The 15,583-nt window shown below is 37.3% G+C and overlaps 1 protein-coding gene across 1 annotated transcript in view; it reads left to right on the forward strand.

Annotated features, from left to right (window-relative positions):
• Window positions 1-7,696: 7,696 nt before the first annotated feature.
• LOC131060774 (protein COFACTOR ASSEMBLY OF COMPLEX C SUBUNIT B CCB1, chloroplastic) overlaps window positions 7,697-15,583 on the forward strand; it is a 59,751-nt gene continuing 51,864 nt past the window's right edge. Inside the window, exons 1-2 of the mRNA XM_057994161.2 lie at window positions 7,697-8,296; window positions 8,693-8,817. Coding sequence (XP_057850144.2) covers window positions 7,970-8,296; window positions 8,693-8,817 — 452 coding nt within the window. The 5' untranslated portion in view covers window positions 7,697-7,969. The remainder of the gene's footprint in view (window positions 8,297-8,692; window positions 8,818-15,583) is intronic.

Below are 15,583 nucleotides of genomic sequence, written 5' to 3' on the forward strand. Positions count from 1 at the left end.
GTGGAGGAAAGATTGGAGGATATGGAACCCATCTTCAAAGATATTCAAATTTCTCCAATTAGAAACTTGGAGAGCTCCTTAGAGTAAGCTAAAGAGGAGGGGAATTATTTCGAAGATCTGGAGTTAGAATCCCCCTCAGATGATGAAACTGAAGATGGGGATGATTTGGGTCTGAATGCGGTTATGGGTATTATGGAAAAGAGATCTTTAGAACAAGCACTAGCAACAAAGGTGAAGGTGAAAGTAGGTGAAAAGAAGAAGCGGGGATGTAAATCGACAAAAGTAAATTTGAAAATGGCAAGTAGTATAGCTGGCCAAAAAATTAAGATCCAAAAAAGGCTATGCCTTTTCTCGGGACCAATGAAGGCCCTATCGTGGAATGTCAGGGGCTGCAATGCCCCTGGAAAAATTTGTTTGATCAAAAGATGCCTTGATCAAACGAGACAGGAGGTAGTGTTTTTACAGGAATTGAAATTAAGTGGGACAGATGTAGATGTGTTTTATAGGCGCTTTAGTGGATGGAAGTGTTAGTTAGTGGAATCTATTGGTGCCTCTGGAGGACTAGGTATTTGGTGGAAAGAAGCTATCATGGATACTCAAGTCATCAGAGCATATAATTCTTGCCAGTGGGTTGAGGTTTGGTCGAAACAACTCCAATCCAAATTTTATATGATTAATTTTTATGGACCAAATAACACTATTGAATTAAGAGGTGTTTGGGAAGCTTTATTAGAGGTTTTGTTGAGCAACTTTGAAAATTGTTTCTTTTGGGGGGTGATTTTAATGCCATCTTATGACCCTCTGATAAGAGTGGTGGGATTGGATGGAAGAATAAAAAACAAAGGGACTTCTGCGATTTTGTTTCTAATAATGTGATTTTTAAAGTACCTTTTAAAAGTGGTGAGTTCACATGGATGAATAGGCGCAGTGGCTTTTTAAATATTGCAGAAAAATTAGACAGATTTCTATTAAGGGGTAGTTGGGCGGTCTCAATGGATCTTTTAGGCTGAAATCCTTCCTATTTCTGACTCTGACCACTATCCAATTAGTGTGAGGATCCACGAGGATGCGATACCTGATTGTTGCCCATTTAAATTTGAAAAAATATGGTTTAGGGAGGAAGGCTTCCTGGAGTTAGTGGTTGAGTGGTGGTCTAAGGTGCTCCAACGGTTTGGAAATAAGGCTTTTATCTTCTTCAAGAAACTAAAATACATCAAGGAGCAGTTGACACAATGGAACGTGGAGGTTTTTAAGAATATTTTCTCTAAAAAGCTCATAATAGAGTAGGACTTAGGAGACTTACATCAGAAAGTCATTGTAGGAGGTACGAGAGAGGAGGACTTCTAGAAAGAGAAGGAACTTAATAAGATTTATGCAGAGGTTTTAGCAAGAGAGGAAGTTTTTTGGAGACAAAAGTCTAGAGGAACATGGCTAAAGGAAGGGGATCGTAACACAATTTAGTTAAGGCCAGGAGAGCATGTAATAAGATTTTTTCAATCCAAAATGCCAATGGTTTAGTTCTTACGGAGAAGGATGAAATCTGTAATGAGGCAGTTTGATTCTTCTATGAAGCCTTTAGGAAGAGACATATGGATAATCCCTAGATAGATGAGATCCTGAATGTTATCCTCAATTGTGTGTCGAAAGCTCAAAACGCTTTGTTAACAAAAAGTGTTTCTTTGGAGGAAGTCAAAACAACTCTTTTAAGTTTGGGTGGAGACAAAGCACCAGGACCCGACGACTTTCTGGCACTTTTTTCCAACGAATGTGGGGAGTTTTGGCAAATGATCTTCTGGAGGTTGTGGACGAATCTAGCTTGGGAGGTTTTGTTTTGAAAGATTTTAATAACACGTTTATTGCTCTTATTCCTAAAAAAGAGGAAGTATAATCCTTTGGTGATTTTAGGCCCATCTCTCTTTGTATCACAATCTACAAAGTTATCTCGAAGGTGATGGCTAATAGATTGAAGGTTGTCCTTGATTCGGTTATCTCTCCAGAACAGAGTGGTTTTTCTCTGAATCGTTCAATCTATGAGGGTGTAATTGTTGTGCATGAGGCAATTCACTCTATACGGACTGTCCGAACTGAGATAATGTTGGTCAAACTGGATATCAGGAAGGCTTATGATGAAGTGGATAGAGAATTTCCTCTACAAGTTCTTAGGAAATTTGGTTTTTGTGCTGCATGGGTGAATTGGGTTGAAAGATGTATAAAAACACCCCATTTCTCGGTATTAGTGAATGGTATCCCACAAGGATTTTTTGACTCTAAGAAAGGGTTGAGGCAGGGAGACCCTATTTCACCATTTTTATTTATTATTATGGTTGATCTCCAAAAGAAGGAGAGATGGGATTTGGAAGCATGTGAAAGTGGTGGAAGGAATTGATAATATTTCCCATCTTCAATTTGCTGATGACGCTCTATTGTTGGGTGAAGTGACTTTTAGGGAAGCTAGGGTTATGAAGGAGGTTTTGGACAGGTATAGCAGAGTGTCTGGGAAATGCATAAATTGGAGAAAATCTGAAGTTTTTTTCTTCAACACTCGTCAAAATCAAAGAGATATCTTCTCTATTCTAGGTATGAAACTGGGTTCCCTTACTAGGAAATATTTGGGTATCCCACTCTTTGGTGGAGCAAGTAAATCAACTGTGTGGAAGGATTTAGTGGAGTGCTATCTGAAAAGAATGGATGGTTGGGAAAGTAGATGGTTAACATCGACCGGTAGAATCTTGATGTTAAAATCGGTAATCTTAGCAATTCCTATTTTTTCTATGATGTGCTTAAATATTCCCAAGAAAGTAGTGAAGGTAATTGGTCAGAAGATGAGGATTTTTTTTTGGAATGGTGCTAGTGATCAGGATAAGATTCCTCTACTCTCGTGGTAGAAGATTTGTATGGCAAAGAATAAAGGAGGTGCAGGTCTTAGAGACTAGAATGTTATGAATGAGACATTAGGTGCAAAATTAGTGTGGAACATCTATGCTCAACCTTCTTAGCTATAGGTTAGGATTTTAAAAGCCAAATATCTGGACTCTATGGATGATTGCAAGATTTTACCATTCACAACCCCCCTTTAGGATTAGCTATATGGAACTTTATTATTTCTTGTCGAAAGGTTATATAGTTGAGCATATTTCTTGGCAGGTAGGCAATGGTCTAAAAGCGAAATTCTGGGACGATTCATGGAATGGTCTCCTGGTTCTGAAAGAAAATTGTGAACTACATGATTTAAGACAGTGGTTCCTTTAGCAATGGGGAGAAAAAGTTAGTGATTATTTGGTTTTCTAGGAGGATGCATTTGAAGGTGATTGGGTTTGGAAACCTCTTCAGGATACTGAAATCTTAGATCGGTAGAAAGAACTAATGCAAGAGATTTTTAGTTCTAGAAAGATTCAAAGGGTGAACAGGGAGGATAAAGTAGTGTGGTGTGGGGCAGTTGCAATAAGTACTTGGTTAAATTGGGGTATCAAATTTTGGAGGCAAGTGAAGGGGGTGAGGATTGGCCGGTAGGTTTGTGCTGGGGAAAGAATGTCTACCTAAAGCAAGAACCTTTGCATGGCTGGTGATCAGAGGTCATATTCTAACAGGGGAGAGAAGAAAGAGTCCAGGTTTTTGCGGACCAACCAAGTGTGTCATGTGTGACGAGGCAGAGGAAACGACTAATTATTTACTTTTACATTGTAGGATCGCATCCTCATGTTGGGAAATGTTGTTAAAATATTTGGGATGGTAGAGTCCAACGCCATAAACTTTAAAGAAAGTTTTTGAAAGTTGGTCGATGGATTGGACAAAATCGACCTTTTCATGCATTTGGCAGGTTTGCCCCTCTATAATTATATGAAAAATTTGAAAAGAAAGGAACATACGTATTTTTTTAGACAAGATGGAATCATTAGAAAGATTGAAGTGGAGAATTAATCATACCATAGAGGAGGTTGTGGGGGCGACAACCTCTCAGTTTTTTAATCCAGGGGTTCCCTTTTTTTTGGAAGATAGACGTATTTAGGCCATTTGGCTTGATATTCGTCTTAGGCTTGTTAAGGGGCCTGGCTAGGTTAGGCTCGATATTCATCTTAGGCCCATTAAGGGGCCTGGCTAGGTTAACTCTGGCTTGAAAGATCAAAGTATTGAGGTGTGGGAGAGACCTTCAGAAGGATGGTGGAAAATTAATTTCGATAGAGCTTCTAAAGGGAACCCTGGACCATCAGGTGCTAGTTTTGTTACTTGTGATTGGAAAGGGGATGTTGTGGCTTTTAGAGTGAAGAAACTAGAAGTTGGAACAAACAATGTTGCAGAAGCATCAACAACATCAATGACTGTTAGATGGGTAAGAAGTTGGGAGCTAAGAAACTACACTTGGAAGGTGATTCCTTCATTATTATTCAGGCAATAATGAAGGGGACTATTGATGCATGGTATTTACAAAATTAAATTACTAATATAGTGGAAGATTTAGCACAGTTTGAAGATTTTTGAATCAGTCATGTTAGGAGATCTAGGAACATGGAGGCAGACTCCCTATCAAAATGGGCTTTATCCTTTGATGAGATTGGTGAACTAAGGATGTAGGATTTTAGACAACTCTCCTTAGATGAAATTTAAGAATAAATTAGATGCTAAATGAAGTTTTTTGAGTTGTTCATTGCTAGAACATATTAAATGCAGCGTCCGATGATGTGAAGTTAGGTGGCGAGATACAGAGAGCCTGCAATGTTATTAATGACCGTTTATGCAGTGGATGAATGCCTTATTTAATACTTGTCCTCCCTTCCTAAGACCTCATTAGGTGGTTTTGTGTGAATTAAAATCCAAGTTTGTGTGGTAGCCTTGAAGCTCTGTGTTGGTGAAGCTTCAAATTGAGGTGCAGGGTGGTGACACTATGGCTACAGTGAATTAATGGAGGCCAATTTTACCCTGAGGACAAGCAAACAATTGTGTCCATTCGATAGGGAGGTAACTGAAAGAAGATTGATGGGAATGTTCCTCTTCAACAATGAGCGATTGGTGAAGTGTGTGCTCCTAATTCTGGGCAAGACATTTGACTTGGTGAGGCATAGATATAAAACAAATATGGACATTTACTCTGTGATCATGGCGTGGGGGGTGGATGTGAGGGAGCCAGAAGATACAGTGAAGCAGGTTATGGAGGTGATTGTCCATAAGGATTTCTTGGAGGGTATGGATTCCTTCCTTGAATGGGTAGTTCTAGGTGAAGGCTTCGATATTCAAGAAGGCGTGGAAGGTGGAAAACAAGACCGAGATGGGAATTTAATCCCTTTCATTCAGTGGCTACAAGGATTGTGTCAATTTCATCGGAGAGCTGAAGCTGAGCATAGATGTGAGGCGTTAAAAATCTTGGTGCAGATTAAGGAATAGGAGGTGGTAATTGAATTAGCGAAGGTAGAAGCAAAAGGTGTGGGACGTAGGGTGCTACGATCGAGGAAGAGGAAGGCTGCAAAAACGTAAGTAGATGGTGATGACCCAGACACCACTCATGGAAACAAATAAATCTCCTCTATGTTACAGTCTCAGTACCTCTAGCTTTTTGTTTTTTCTTCTGCGGGGTTTATCTTTGCTTTGAAAGTTGATATTTTTTGAATAGAACAAGTCGATGGGGTAGTTTATACGGGTTAAAACGGTAAAGACACTGTGAACAATTTTTTTGTTAAAGCTCGATAATGGCGGATATGGTGTAATCATGATTAGTGGTAGTTGGGTGGTTGTTTGTTTCAATTTTTTTGGATGTTTTGGGATTTTGTAGACTTTTTTTGGAAGTTTACTTTTATCTGATATGTACTACCTTTTGAAAATGATTAAAATAACATATTATTACCAAGCAAAAAAAAAATGGTATTAAGAAAACATAATAATATATTGAAACAACTACTATTTCAGATTTGCAATAACTACTTCATATTTCAGGTATATTGAAACTCCAAATGAAGATGTTTGGCCAAAGTTGATTGAGATGAGTGATTGGCATGCCTATGTTCAATGGTTGCAACAAGATTTAAGCCTTATCTTGATTTGGAAGCAAATGGTGAAGTTTTGTTGTCAAAAATGTTGATTTATGAGCCAGCCAAGAGAATCTCAACCAAAAAAAAATGTAACTTCCTTATTTTGATAATTTTGTCAAATTTGGCCTATTTTCTCTCATTTTCTATTGCAAATATGTAAACTTTTATATTAATATAAATAAAGTTGAGGAATATATTATTATATAATATAAAATATAATAATAATAATAACAACAACTTGGTATTAAGAAAACATAATAATATAATCATATTTTAATAATAATTTGGTATCGATCACAATATAATAATAATAATAATGAAAGTGTCCTTACATAGAATCTATTTTTTTCTCAAAAGTAAGAATAAAAATTAATATAAAATAAAAATCAATATCATAATCCATAAAACATTAGAAATTCATCCCAATACTTGATTTTTTTAATGAAAAAAATAAACACCCTAAGAGAAAATATTGGTCAATCAAAAAACAAAATAAAACATATAATAAAATTTTTCATATAATTTTAAAAGCAAATTAATAAATGAGAAGAAAACATTACTCTCCACCTATAAATAAACTAACAATCATATACATATATAGATGCACCCTAACACAAACTTCTTCCATCTTAGGTAGCCTCATGCTCTTATGTCATTTGCAACTAAAAATGACATGAAACAAGCCTGAAATTGGCTCTTGAAATAAGAAGAACAAAAAGCGCCACCATGAGGAGGCTAGAACCCCAAAGAAAGTTATAATTCAAGAGATTGATTCTGATGTGGAGATTACTAATGAAGCCAACGCCCCTCGCCGTTTCGTGAGATTGGCCTCCAAACCCCTTGAGAAATCCTTAAGAGACCCCTCCTCATCCCATGAAACTGAGAATTCCATCCCCTCTAAGAATGTGGCCCTGTTTCAGTCTACCTCGACCCCCCACTTTGTTAGCTCCACCCACGCTTCTGAGAGCCCACAAAATTCCATGAGTCCGGAGGCCGACCCCAAATCCCAGACAAACTCCCCCTTCCCAACCCTCAGGTACGATAAGATGATGGTGATGGAGGAAGTGGGCAGGATAAATGAGGAAGAGGACAACAACCTGACGGAGTTGGGTAAGAAAGTGGAGGGTTTGTTTGATAATTTGTAGGAAATCACCAGCAAAATGGAGGCCATGGAAAACAAGCTAATGTTATGCATTGCTCGACGACCACTTTGTGTCTTCTGCAAGAAAGTACTAATAAAGGCAAAGGCAAGGAGGATAATGACTACAGGGCCCTCTTCAAATTCCTCACCAAGGAATGAGCTAGGGAGCTCCTCCCCAAGAGGAGCCATGGAAAAGAGAATTAGTTCGCTCCTATGTCTCGGACCTCGGGTTTTTTGTTCGGCCCTAGTAGCCTCTGGGCTTCTAGTTTTAATTTCTGTTTATGTTTGAACTTATCTACCTATAGCTTCTGGGCTTCTAGTTTTAATTTTTGTTTATGTTTGAACTTATCTACCTATTGCCCTGCGTGACAAATGCTTGAAATGTTTATTAAGACTTTTATATATATCTGGTGAACATACATAGAATGATAATTATTTTTGATAGGGTAAAATTAAGGGGGTTGCTGTCCTTGAATCAGCCCCTTGATTTGGCTGCTTTTAATATAATAACAACAACCACATATTAAGAAGCCATGCCAAATCGATGACATTAAATTTACAGATGGGAGACTAGAATTCTTCAAACTTCAAAACCCAGCTTTGATGAGCAGCTGATCCTAAACATTATGTCATTTCATCGTCACACAATCTGACCGAGATTTGGCAAGCAAACATACTTCGCTAATTTGAAAAATTAAATCTCGTTTCCATCATAAATTAGTTGCCATCTAATTTCGTCCTCTCCTTTCTTCGCAATAGAAAAGAAGAGGGACAAGTAATGCCTGAAGTTGTATTGGGTTGAAGTTTATCAATGGCTAAAACCTCGTCATCTCTGTACATTTCGACCCTGTCTGCTCTTCCCATTTCTTTCAGTCACACTCCCAATTCGCGGATAAAAATTCCATATTCTTGCTTCAAATCCTCATTCAATTGCTCCATCTCAAATTTCACAGTCTCAAAACGCAAAAAACGCTGCAGACCATGCAAGCTCAATGCATTGACGACTGACATCACCCCACTTTTTACACTCTCAGAAAACAGTGGGTATTCTACAGCTAGTTACTATACTTCATTGGGTCTCTTTTTGATTTCTGTGCCTGGTCTCTGGTCTCTCATCAAACGTTCTACAAAGTCCAAGGTACTTGCTTGTTTTTAATTATTAGTAGTTTTCTTTTTTTCCGTAAATTGCAGTCGATATTTTTATGACGAATTTGATGGGCATTATGTGGTATGCATTTTTTTTTCTGCAATGAATCATTTTATGAATTTATGATGAATACTGAGTTAGTTGAAAGTCGATTTTGATGGTTACTCTGTGGTATGCATATGTATTCTTTTCACAATGGAAATTGCCGTGAATAATCTTTGTATTGAAAATTTCAAATTTATATGTAACTCAATTTTGATGGGTATTGCGTGCTATGTAGTTTTCTCCCTTTCATTATTGAAGTTACAGTATATCATTATTAAGGAATTATGAGTTATTTAAAACTTATTTTGGTGGGTATTGTGTATCATGCATATATATGGGCAGATTGTGCAGAAGACATTTTTGATTTCTAAGGAAGATGGGAAGACACCAAATCAAATCGCTGGAGAGGTTTTGTCGTTCTTCACCAGGAATAATTTTGTTGTTTCGGACAGGGGAGAAACAATCACGTAATATTAAATCCTTCCCTGCCTCCCATACCTGTTAATGATTTTTGGTTTGATTGAATATTGTTTTTTGTAACGTCTTGTTTAGCTAGGAAAAGTGTATTCAATGAATTGTGAATATCTATAATAAGAATTAAGTACTTACAAGTAGTAATGGGCACGGAAAAAAAAATTCAGAATGGTATGTTCCAACATTCAAACACTTTGTGGTCTAATAATAAGGTGAAACAATGACATGGTATTGGCCAGGTTCACAGTCTGGCTTGGCTTACCATCCACCTTAAAATATCTGGATAGGCTCGCATTCCTGTTAAAATGACTGATAATTTGGGCCAAAACCTGGGAGAATCGGGTACATCCTAAGCAGAATAAGTGCCGATAAATCAGGCATTATAAACTGGACAAAGTGGGGGCAAATCCCGGAGAGAATAAAACCATCTTGATGGGGGTTGTTATCCAAATTCCAAATCGTATTCTAAGCCTGATACTGCACTTGCCAATGGGTGTGAATGTTTACCAATTTACCAAACCGAAAAAATTATTGAACAGCTCAAACTTCAGTCCATGAATTACTAAATAGAAAGACTCTCAAACAGCTGAATCCATGAAAATTGGTGAACTACACTATTTCTGTCAATTACTATAGCCAAAAAGCAATGATCTCTGCTGATCATTGCCCCAATGAATAGATGGATATGCCTTACTTTCGGCCAACGAAATTGTAGTTTTTCCTAATGTAGTATTTTGCTGTTCATGGAATGCTAATAGAGGTGCATTTCTTCAATCATTAGAGAGTATCTGGAGGTCATTTGAAAATTGCCTGGATCACTAGGATTAGCAGTGACTCGGGGGTTTGAGGGTGGATACAAATTTCACAAGTGCATGCTATAATGTGGGCACCCAACCAGTTCAGGGTATACGTTTAAGCGTTGCCTTTTACCAACTAAACTTGAATATTCCAAACGAAATCATTGAAAATGCCAAACCATGGAAAGACTGCTGCATTTAAGTTGTAGAATATTATGAAGAACGGGATGTGGGGGAATCTCAAATTTAGGAATCAAGGTTACGGCAGTATGCATAGTATCTGATTGGATGTGTACAAAATAATAAAATATTGAAAAATATAATTGGAAAACTGTTGCTAATCACATCCTAGAATCAAGTGTGGGTGCAACCTACGCACAGGTGTTGAAGGCATATTAAGAGGATATAGCAAACTAGAGCAGGTAACAGCTTGAATCTCAAAAGCTCTAACAATGCAATTGTAATAGCCTTAAGTTTTAAGAAAGAAAACAGAAAGATACAAATGGGTGTGTAGCAACTAGACTCGAAATAGGGGCCTTCTCAGTGCAACCATTTCTCCTAGAGATAATTCATAAGTTAACAATATCATTTCCTGAGCTCAAGGAGACGGAGATACTGTAATGTCCCTTTTCCTAAATTACTCTATTCTGCCCTATATTACAATTTTTCAGCTATCAAGAGGGTTTTAGGAAGGGAATCTCCTTACCTCCTTGGCAGGGATAACCTGCAACACAACTTAGAGGATAACCTTCTAAATAAAATATATGAATGGTTGTCATTTATAATTCAGTTATGATGATATAAATAAGGAAAAATAGAAATATTAACTATGATCTCTGAATTAGGAAAAACTATAATTCAAAGAATTACTATAATGAAACTTAAATAATTTTGCAAACAGCACTGTAATGTAGAAATCAGAAGTTCTGGGTCATAACTACAAGAATCTTAATTGCCTTGATAGGGTGCCTTAGCAACGGTTCTCCTTAATCAAGTCATTTTGTGAGGGTGCCTTAATAACGGTTCTCCCTCTATCTGAGAGGGTGCCTTACAGTGGTCCTTCCTCTATCTGAGAGGGTGCCTTAATAGCGGTTCTCCCTCTAGGGACAATGTTCAGCAGTGTCAAAGATCAAATACATAAACATTGATCAATCAAATGGGCAGGAAGTTATCAGTATTGGTCATAGATATGCAACGTATTAGCACTGTAAAACATACAGTTATTATCATGGTACTGATTACCATACATTGCATCCATAGTTTGCCATATGTATTTCACAGAATTCTTACCGATTTGAATGTCGGCTGAGTATATTTGTGGCAGGACGTAGGTTCTCCCTTCTTACTTACTTCCTTTTTCTTATCTTTCTTTCCCGTATATTGTTTTCGTCTGTGATAACACTCAATCCTTTTTGTATCTCTATCTTATTGATGGATTAATGTTAACACCAAGAACAAGGATGTTACTGCCTGTAACTTAATAACAGTTCTGTTCTGATCTGATCAATGGTGATCTCCCTAGATGCTTTTGATTCCTTTCCTTTATATCTTTCAATGTGAGGGAGAGGTCACACCTCTTCATCATGTATGCCCTTTGGCAAGAGACACACCCTTTCACCATTAGTACCCTTTGAAAGAGTTCAACTCTTCATTATTTCTGTCCTTTGAAAGGGACACAACCTTTCACAATCAGATCTGCACTTATTTAAATCAGATTTGCACTTTCATTTCCAAATTCTCCCCGCCTTCAAATGAGTTCTCATCTCCCTTTTATACCTCATATTTGGGAGAGTCACAACTTGTCATTTCATGCCTTTTGACCATTCATTAACTTAATTAAATTTTAATTAAATTATTTATATTCTTTTATATTTTCATTTTAATGTTAATTTTATTCTTTTGAATTTTAATTTTATTCTTTATATTTACCATCAACTTTTATTTCAAAGTGGGGACATTACAGATACTCAATTTTTCTTGGGACCTAAGTGTTCAAAATTGTACTGGCATTCATGGTAGTCCAATGATGATTCAACAGTTCAACACACAACCCATAAGGCATGAATGAAAATCACTCTTAGCTTTTCTAGTCTTGATGGAAGTGTTTGGTCAGCTCCTCGGACCTTTTCTTGCCCTTTCTCATGTTTGCTGACCTTTTGCCTTGCTTACATATTCCTTACGCCTTGTGAAAACCTTATTTTTGGTTTTCAAATGACAGAATCATCCGTTTCACCCTCAACTCACCCCAACAACTTATATAAGTTGCCTAGGCAATTTGCCACTGGCAAAACAAGTAATTTCATCAATCTATTTGGTGCATCAAAACTCTGAATTCTGTTCATTTTGCATCCAATTTCGGCCGTGAACTCAATCCCAATTTAGTATAGACCATACCTTTGTTAATCCTTCAATTCCATCCCCCTAATTGTGAATCTGAACCTATTTATACTACCTCAAATGGATTCACAAAGAGTTTTTTGTTGTTTTGGTTGAGTTTTTACCTTCTCTTTCACATTCATTGTAGCAGGTTTGAAAGACAATTCTGGATGTTCCTAAGCAAACATCCAAGTCATGCCTACAACTCATATGCTCTATACAGCCCCTAGGCTCTTCTATTCACTTTTTTGAAGCTTCCAAGCTCCTAGGACAATAGCTACAGTATTCCCAATCATTTCCATTTGAGTTTAGTTTTCCCATCCCCTTTGCTTCTTCCATCAAGCGGAGTACCCTAGATTGGGGAGGAGAGAGGAATGCAGAAACTGGACCACCGAGAACACACATTCCACAAATCTTTACAGCAGCATCTCGCGTTACCAATATCCTAGGTGTGAGGTTTCAATATCTGTTTACAAACTGTTAGAATAGTTTATTCTTAAAAGATTGAAGTAGAATAGCAAGTAGAATAGTTTATTTCCAAAAGATTAGGGTAGAATAGGAAGTAGAATAGTTAATCAATTCTTCATTTTGCCTGGATCTGTAACATTTCATTGTTGCTTCTCGGATTAACATTTCTTTTTTTTGATTCGTAAGAGCAAACCAGGGTTGTATGTATTATATTAATCCAAAAAATAATTGTCTTCACAGTAGTTTGATACAATTAGGGCCATCACATAGTAACAAAGACCAAGACAACCACAAAAAATTAGGGCTTTGCAGGACCATACACAAAAACAGAGACCACTACCACCCTTGACCACCACATAAGCTTCTCAGATTAGTATTTAGTTAGATAGAATCTCTTTATTTTCATTAGATTAATGTAATTTGAATTGCAAATTCTACTTTCATTTTGATAGTATTTTCTTCATCCAAGCAAATGCAAAACAAGACAAAGTTAAAAAATACACAAAACCATTTCCAAATCACGTAGAAAACTTAAAAGAGCAAAAGTTTAGCTTGTTGGTTTTTACTTTCATGAAATCAATGTAGCTCCCTTTGGTCAATTCTTTGGTTTGATAGTTAATTAGATCACTTTGTTTATTTGGAAGAAACACAAAAATATAAGTTAAGCATTCATTTCTTGCATTGAAATAATACAATCCAGCATTTAGTTTAGATCACGATCATTCATTTTGCCAGTTAAAATTCAATAAAAAACTGAAACTCAAAAGAAAACATCAACTCAATTCTTAGGTCCATGCATTTTTAGGCTTCAATGCCCAAACCTTAGAAAATAAACAAACAACAAAGTCCTTGCAAACAAGTCAAGATGACAAAAAAACACAGCAATCAAGCAAACACAATCAACACAATCAGTAAAGTCAAGAAAAATAATTGTACAAGTAAAAAACGAAAGCTCAAACTAGCATACTAAAGCGTGTCTTACCTATCTCTTCTCTCTCCCACATAATAGGCTCATGTGTCTTGGGATTAGACATGACTGGGTAGAGTCTATCTTGAATGAGTTTAGGATGACTTAAACCAAATTTTGAAGCGGTTAGCCAAGAGCAAGCACGCATCTTGGAACAAATACAAGAAAAACCAAAGTCAATGAGCCTTGGAGTTAGCTCTCTTAGAAGAATTGTTTGAAATGGAAAACTGCTGATTGAATGCTTTCCACACTAACTCTCAACAAGAGATTGATATAATCTATGTGAACACCACACACAATCATACAAGGATTAGCATCACAACACCTCTTTAGAGGTTTGCTAGAACACATCCCCATGTTGTCATCCATCACCAAATGCTCCTTCCTCATTGTAGTGTCATAAAATTGCGACCCTAGCAATTTTAACCACATTTGAGGTCCTCACCTTGGCAACATCATCTTCCTTCCTGTTGACGTGTTTTTTATGACAGCGTCTAACACAGAATAAAGTTGCCTAACGGTCACTTCACTCTCTCTTGATCAAAGTACGATTGCATGCTAAGATTGCAAGAAGTTCAAACAATCGACTCCAAGGTTCCTTTATGCTATGGACGTGACTCAGTTGGTTGATGTGATTGCTGGTAATCCAAGGGGCCTTACGTTTGCATCATTCCTTCACCTCTTTGTTGTGGCTGGAACTCCATCATCGGATATGGCAATTCTGCGATGCTGCTGCTTCGAATGGACTAAAATGAACTGAAAGTAAAAAGGGAAAGGGGTAGAAGGATCTAAATCTACTCCTAAGGGCAGTGATAACAATGAATAGTGCTCTGGTGGACAAATTTCAAATAAACCAAGCTCTGCTTCGCCAAGTTCAACTACAACTCCGCAAGAACCGGTGCAATCTTTTGAGGATATTGAAGGATTTTCAAATTGAGAAAGTGCATTTGAATACCCAAAATGGCGCAATCCAAACGACTGTCCACAACTGAACTTAGCACAAGTTCAGTGGCTCAGGCTAACTTTACACTGCAACTTACAATCAGCAAGATACAAAAAGTATGAACCATGGAAATTCATCAGACACCATTACATTCTCCATTGAAATCAAAGCACTTTACTACTTCTAATCTAAGTGAGGAAGGTGAAACCATGCAAGTTTTGAAAAAATAACTCAAGTGGACACCATCAGAGAACAATGTTTCACTATTATTTTCTCAAAAACTTATCGCAACAATTTCATACAAAGCTCCCTCTCTTGACAAATGAGGGGGTCACCCCTTTATATAGGCCTCGGGCCATGATTACATGCAAACCCTAATTAGGGTTTTCCCTAAAAGATTCTCCACACATGATGCAACAAGGTGGGAATCTCCAATTAATAACCCATCAGGCCCATATACAATTAATTCAAAAGTACCCAAAATAGCATCCACTGCACATTAAATGCACCACCTCCTTCAAATTCGCCCAACATGTGTTGAATATTCATCCATGCAAAAATCACCCCATTATGTCATAAATGCTCCATCATTTCCACATGTGGCGGCTGCATGCAAAAGGAATCTACCATAAATTCAACATGCAATGACCAGGTTGCCATTTGGTCAAATATTCCGGCAATGAATGCGCCACCATACTGCCATGCGTTCAATAGATCCTCGCCATGCAAATGGACTCTGCCGTCGTATATCCGCTACTGCACATTTGGAATTGTTGGAGAGGGAAAATTCGATTCAGGAAGAATTTTCTTGAAGTCTCCTCAACTTTCCTTGCTTGAAGAAGGTTTTTCATCAATTCTGCACATTTCCTATTTTTTAGGAAAATTTCCAAATTAGGGTTCCACGGTCCAGGAGAGAGAAAATTCTCCTACAAATCCAAATCTGTAAAAATTTTGAAATTTGGATGTGATTTGATGCCCAAGAATGGATTTTTCAAATTTTTCCTTGGGGGGAAATTTCTTGTTCAGTTCATCCCTGATTCCTTCCTTGCCTTAGAAATTTTTATGTTCAATTCATCCTTGGGTGTGATTTCTTCCTTGCTCGGAATTTTGTCCCGAAGGAAGGAATTTCCAACACTTAGCCAAATTTTCACCTTTTTCAGGAACTCTGTCATGAAGGAAGGAATTTCCAACACTTAGTCAATTTTTCA

The sequence above is a fragment of the Cryptomeria japonica genome, chromosome 10, assembly GCF_030272615.1.
Source record: "Cryptomeria japonica chromosome 10, Sugi_1.0, whole genome shotgun sequence".
Taxonomy (NCBI): Eukaryota; Viridiplantae; Streptophyta; class Pinopsida; order Cupressales; family Cupressaceae; genus Cryptomeria; species Cryptomeria japonica.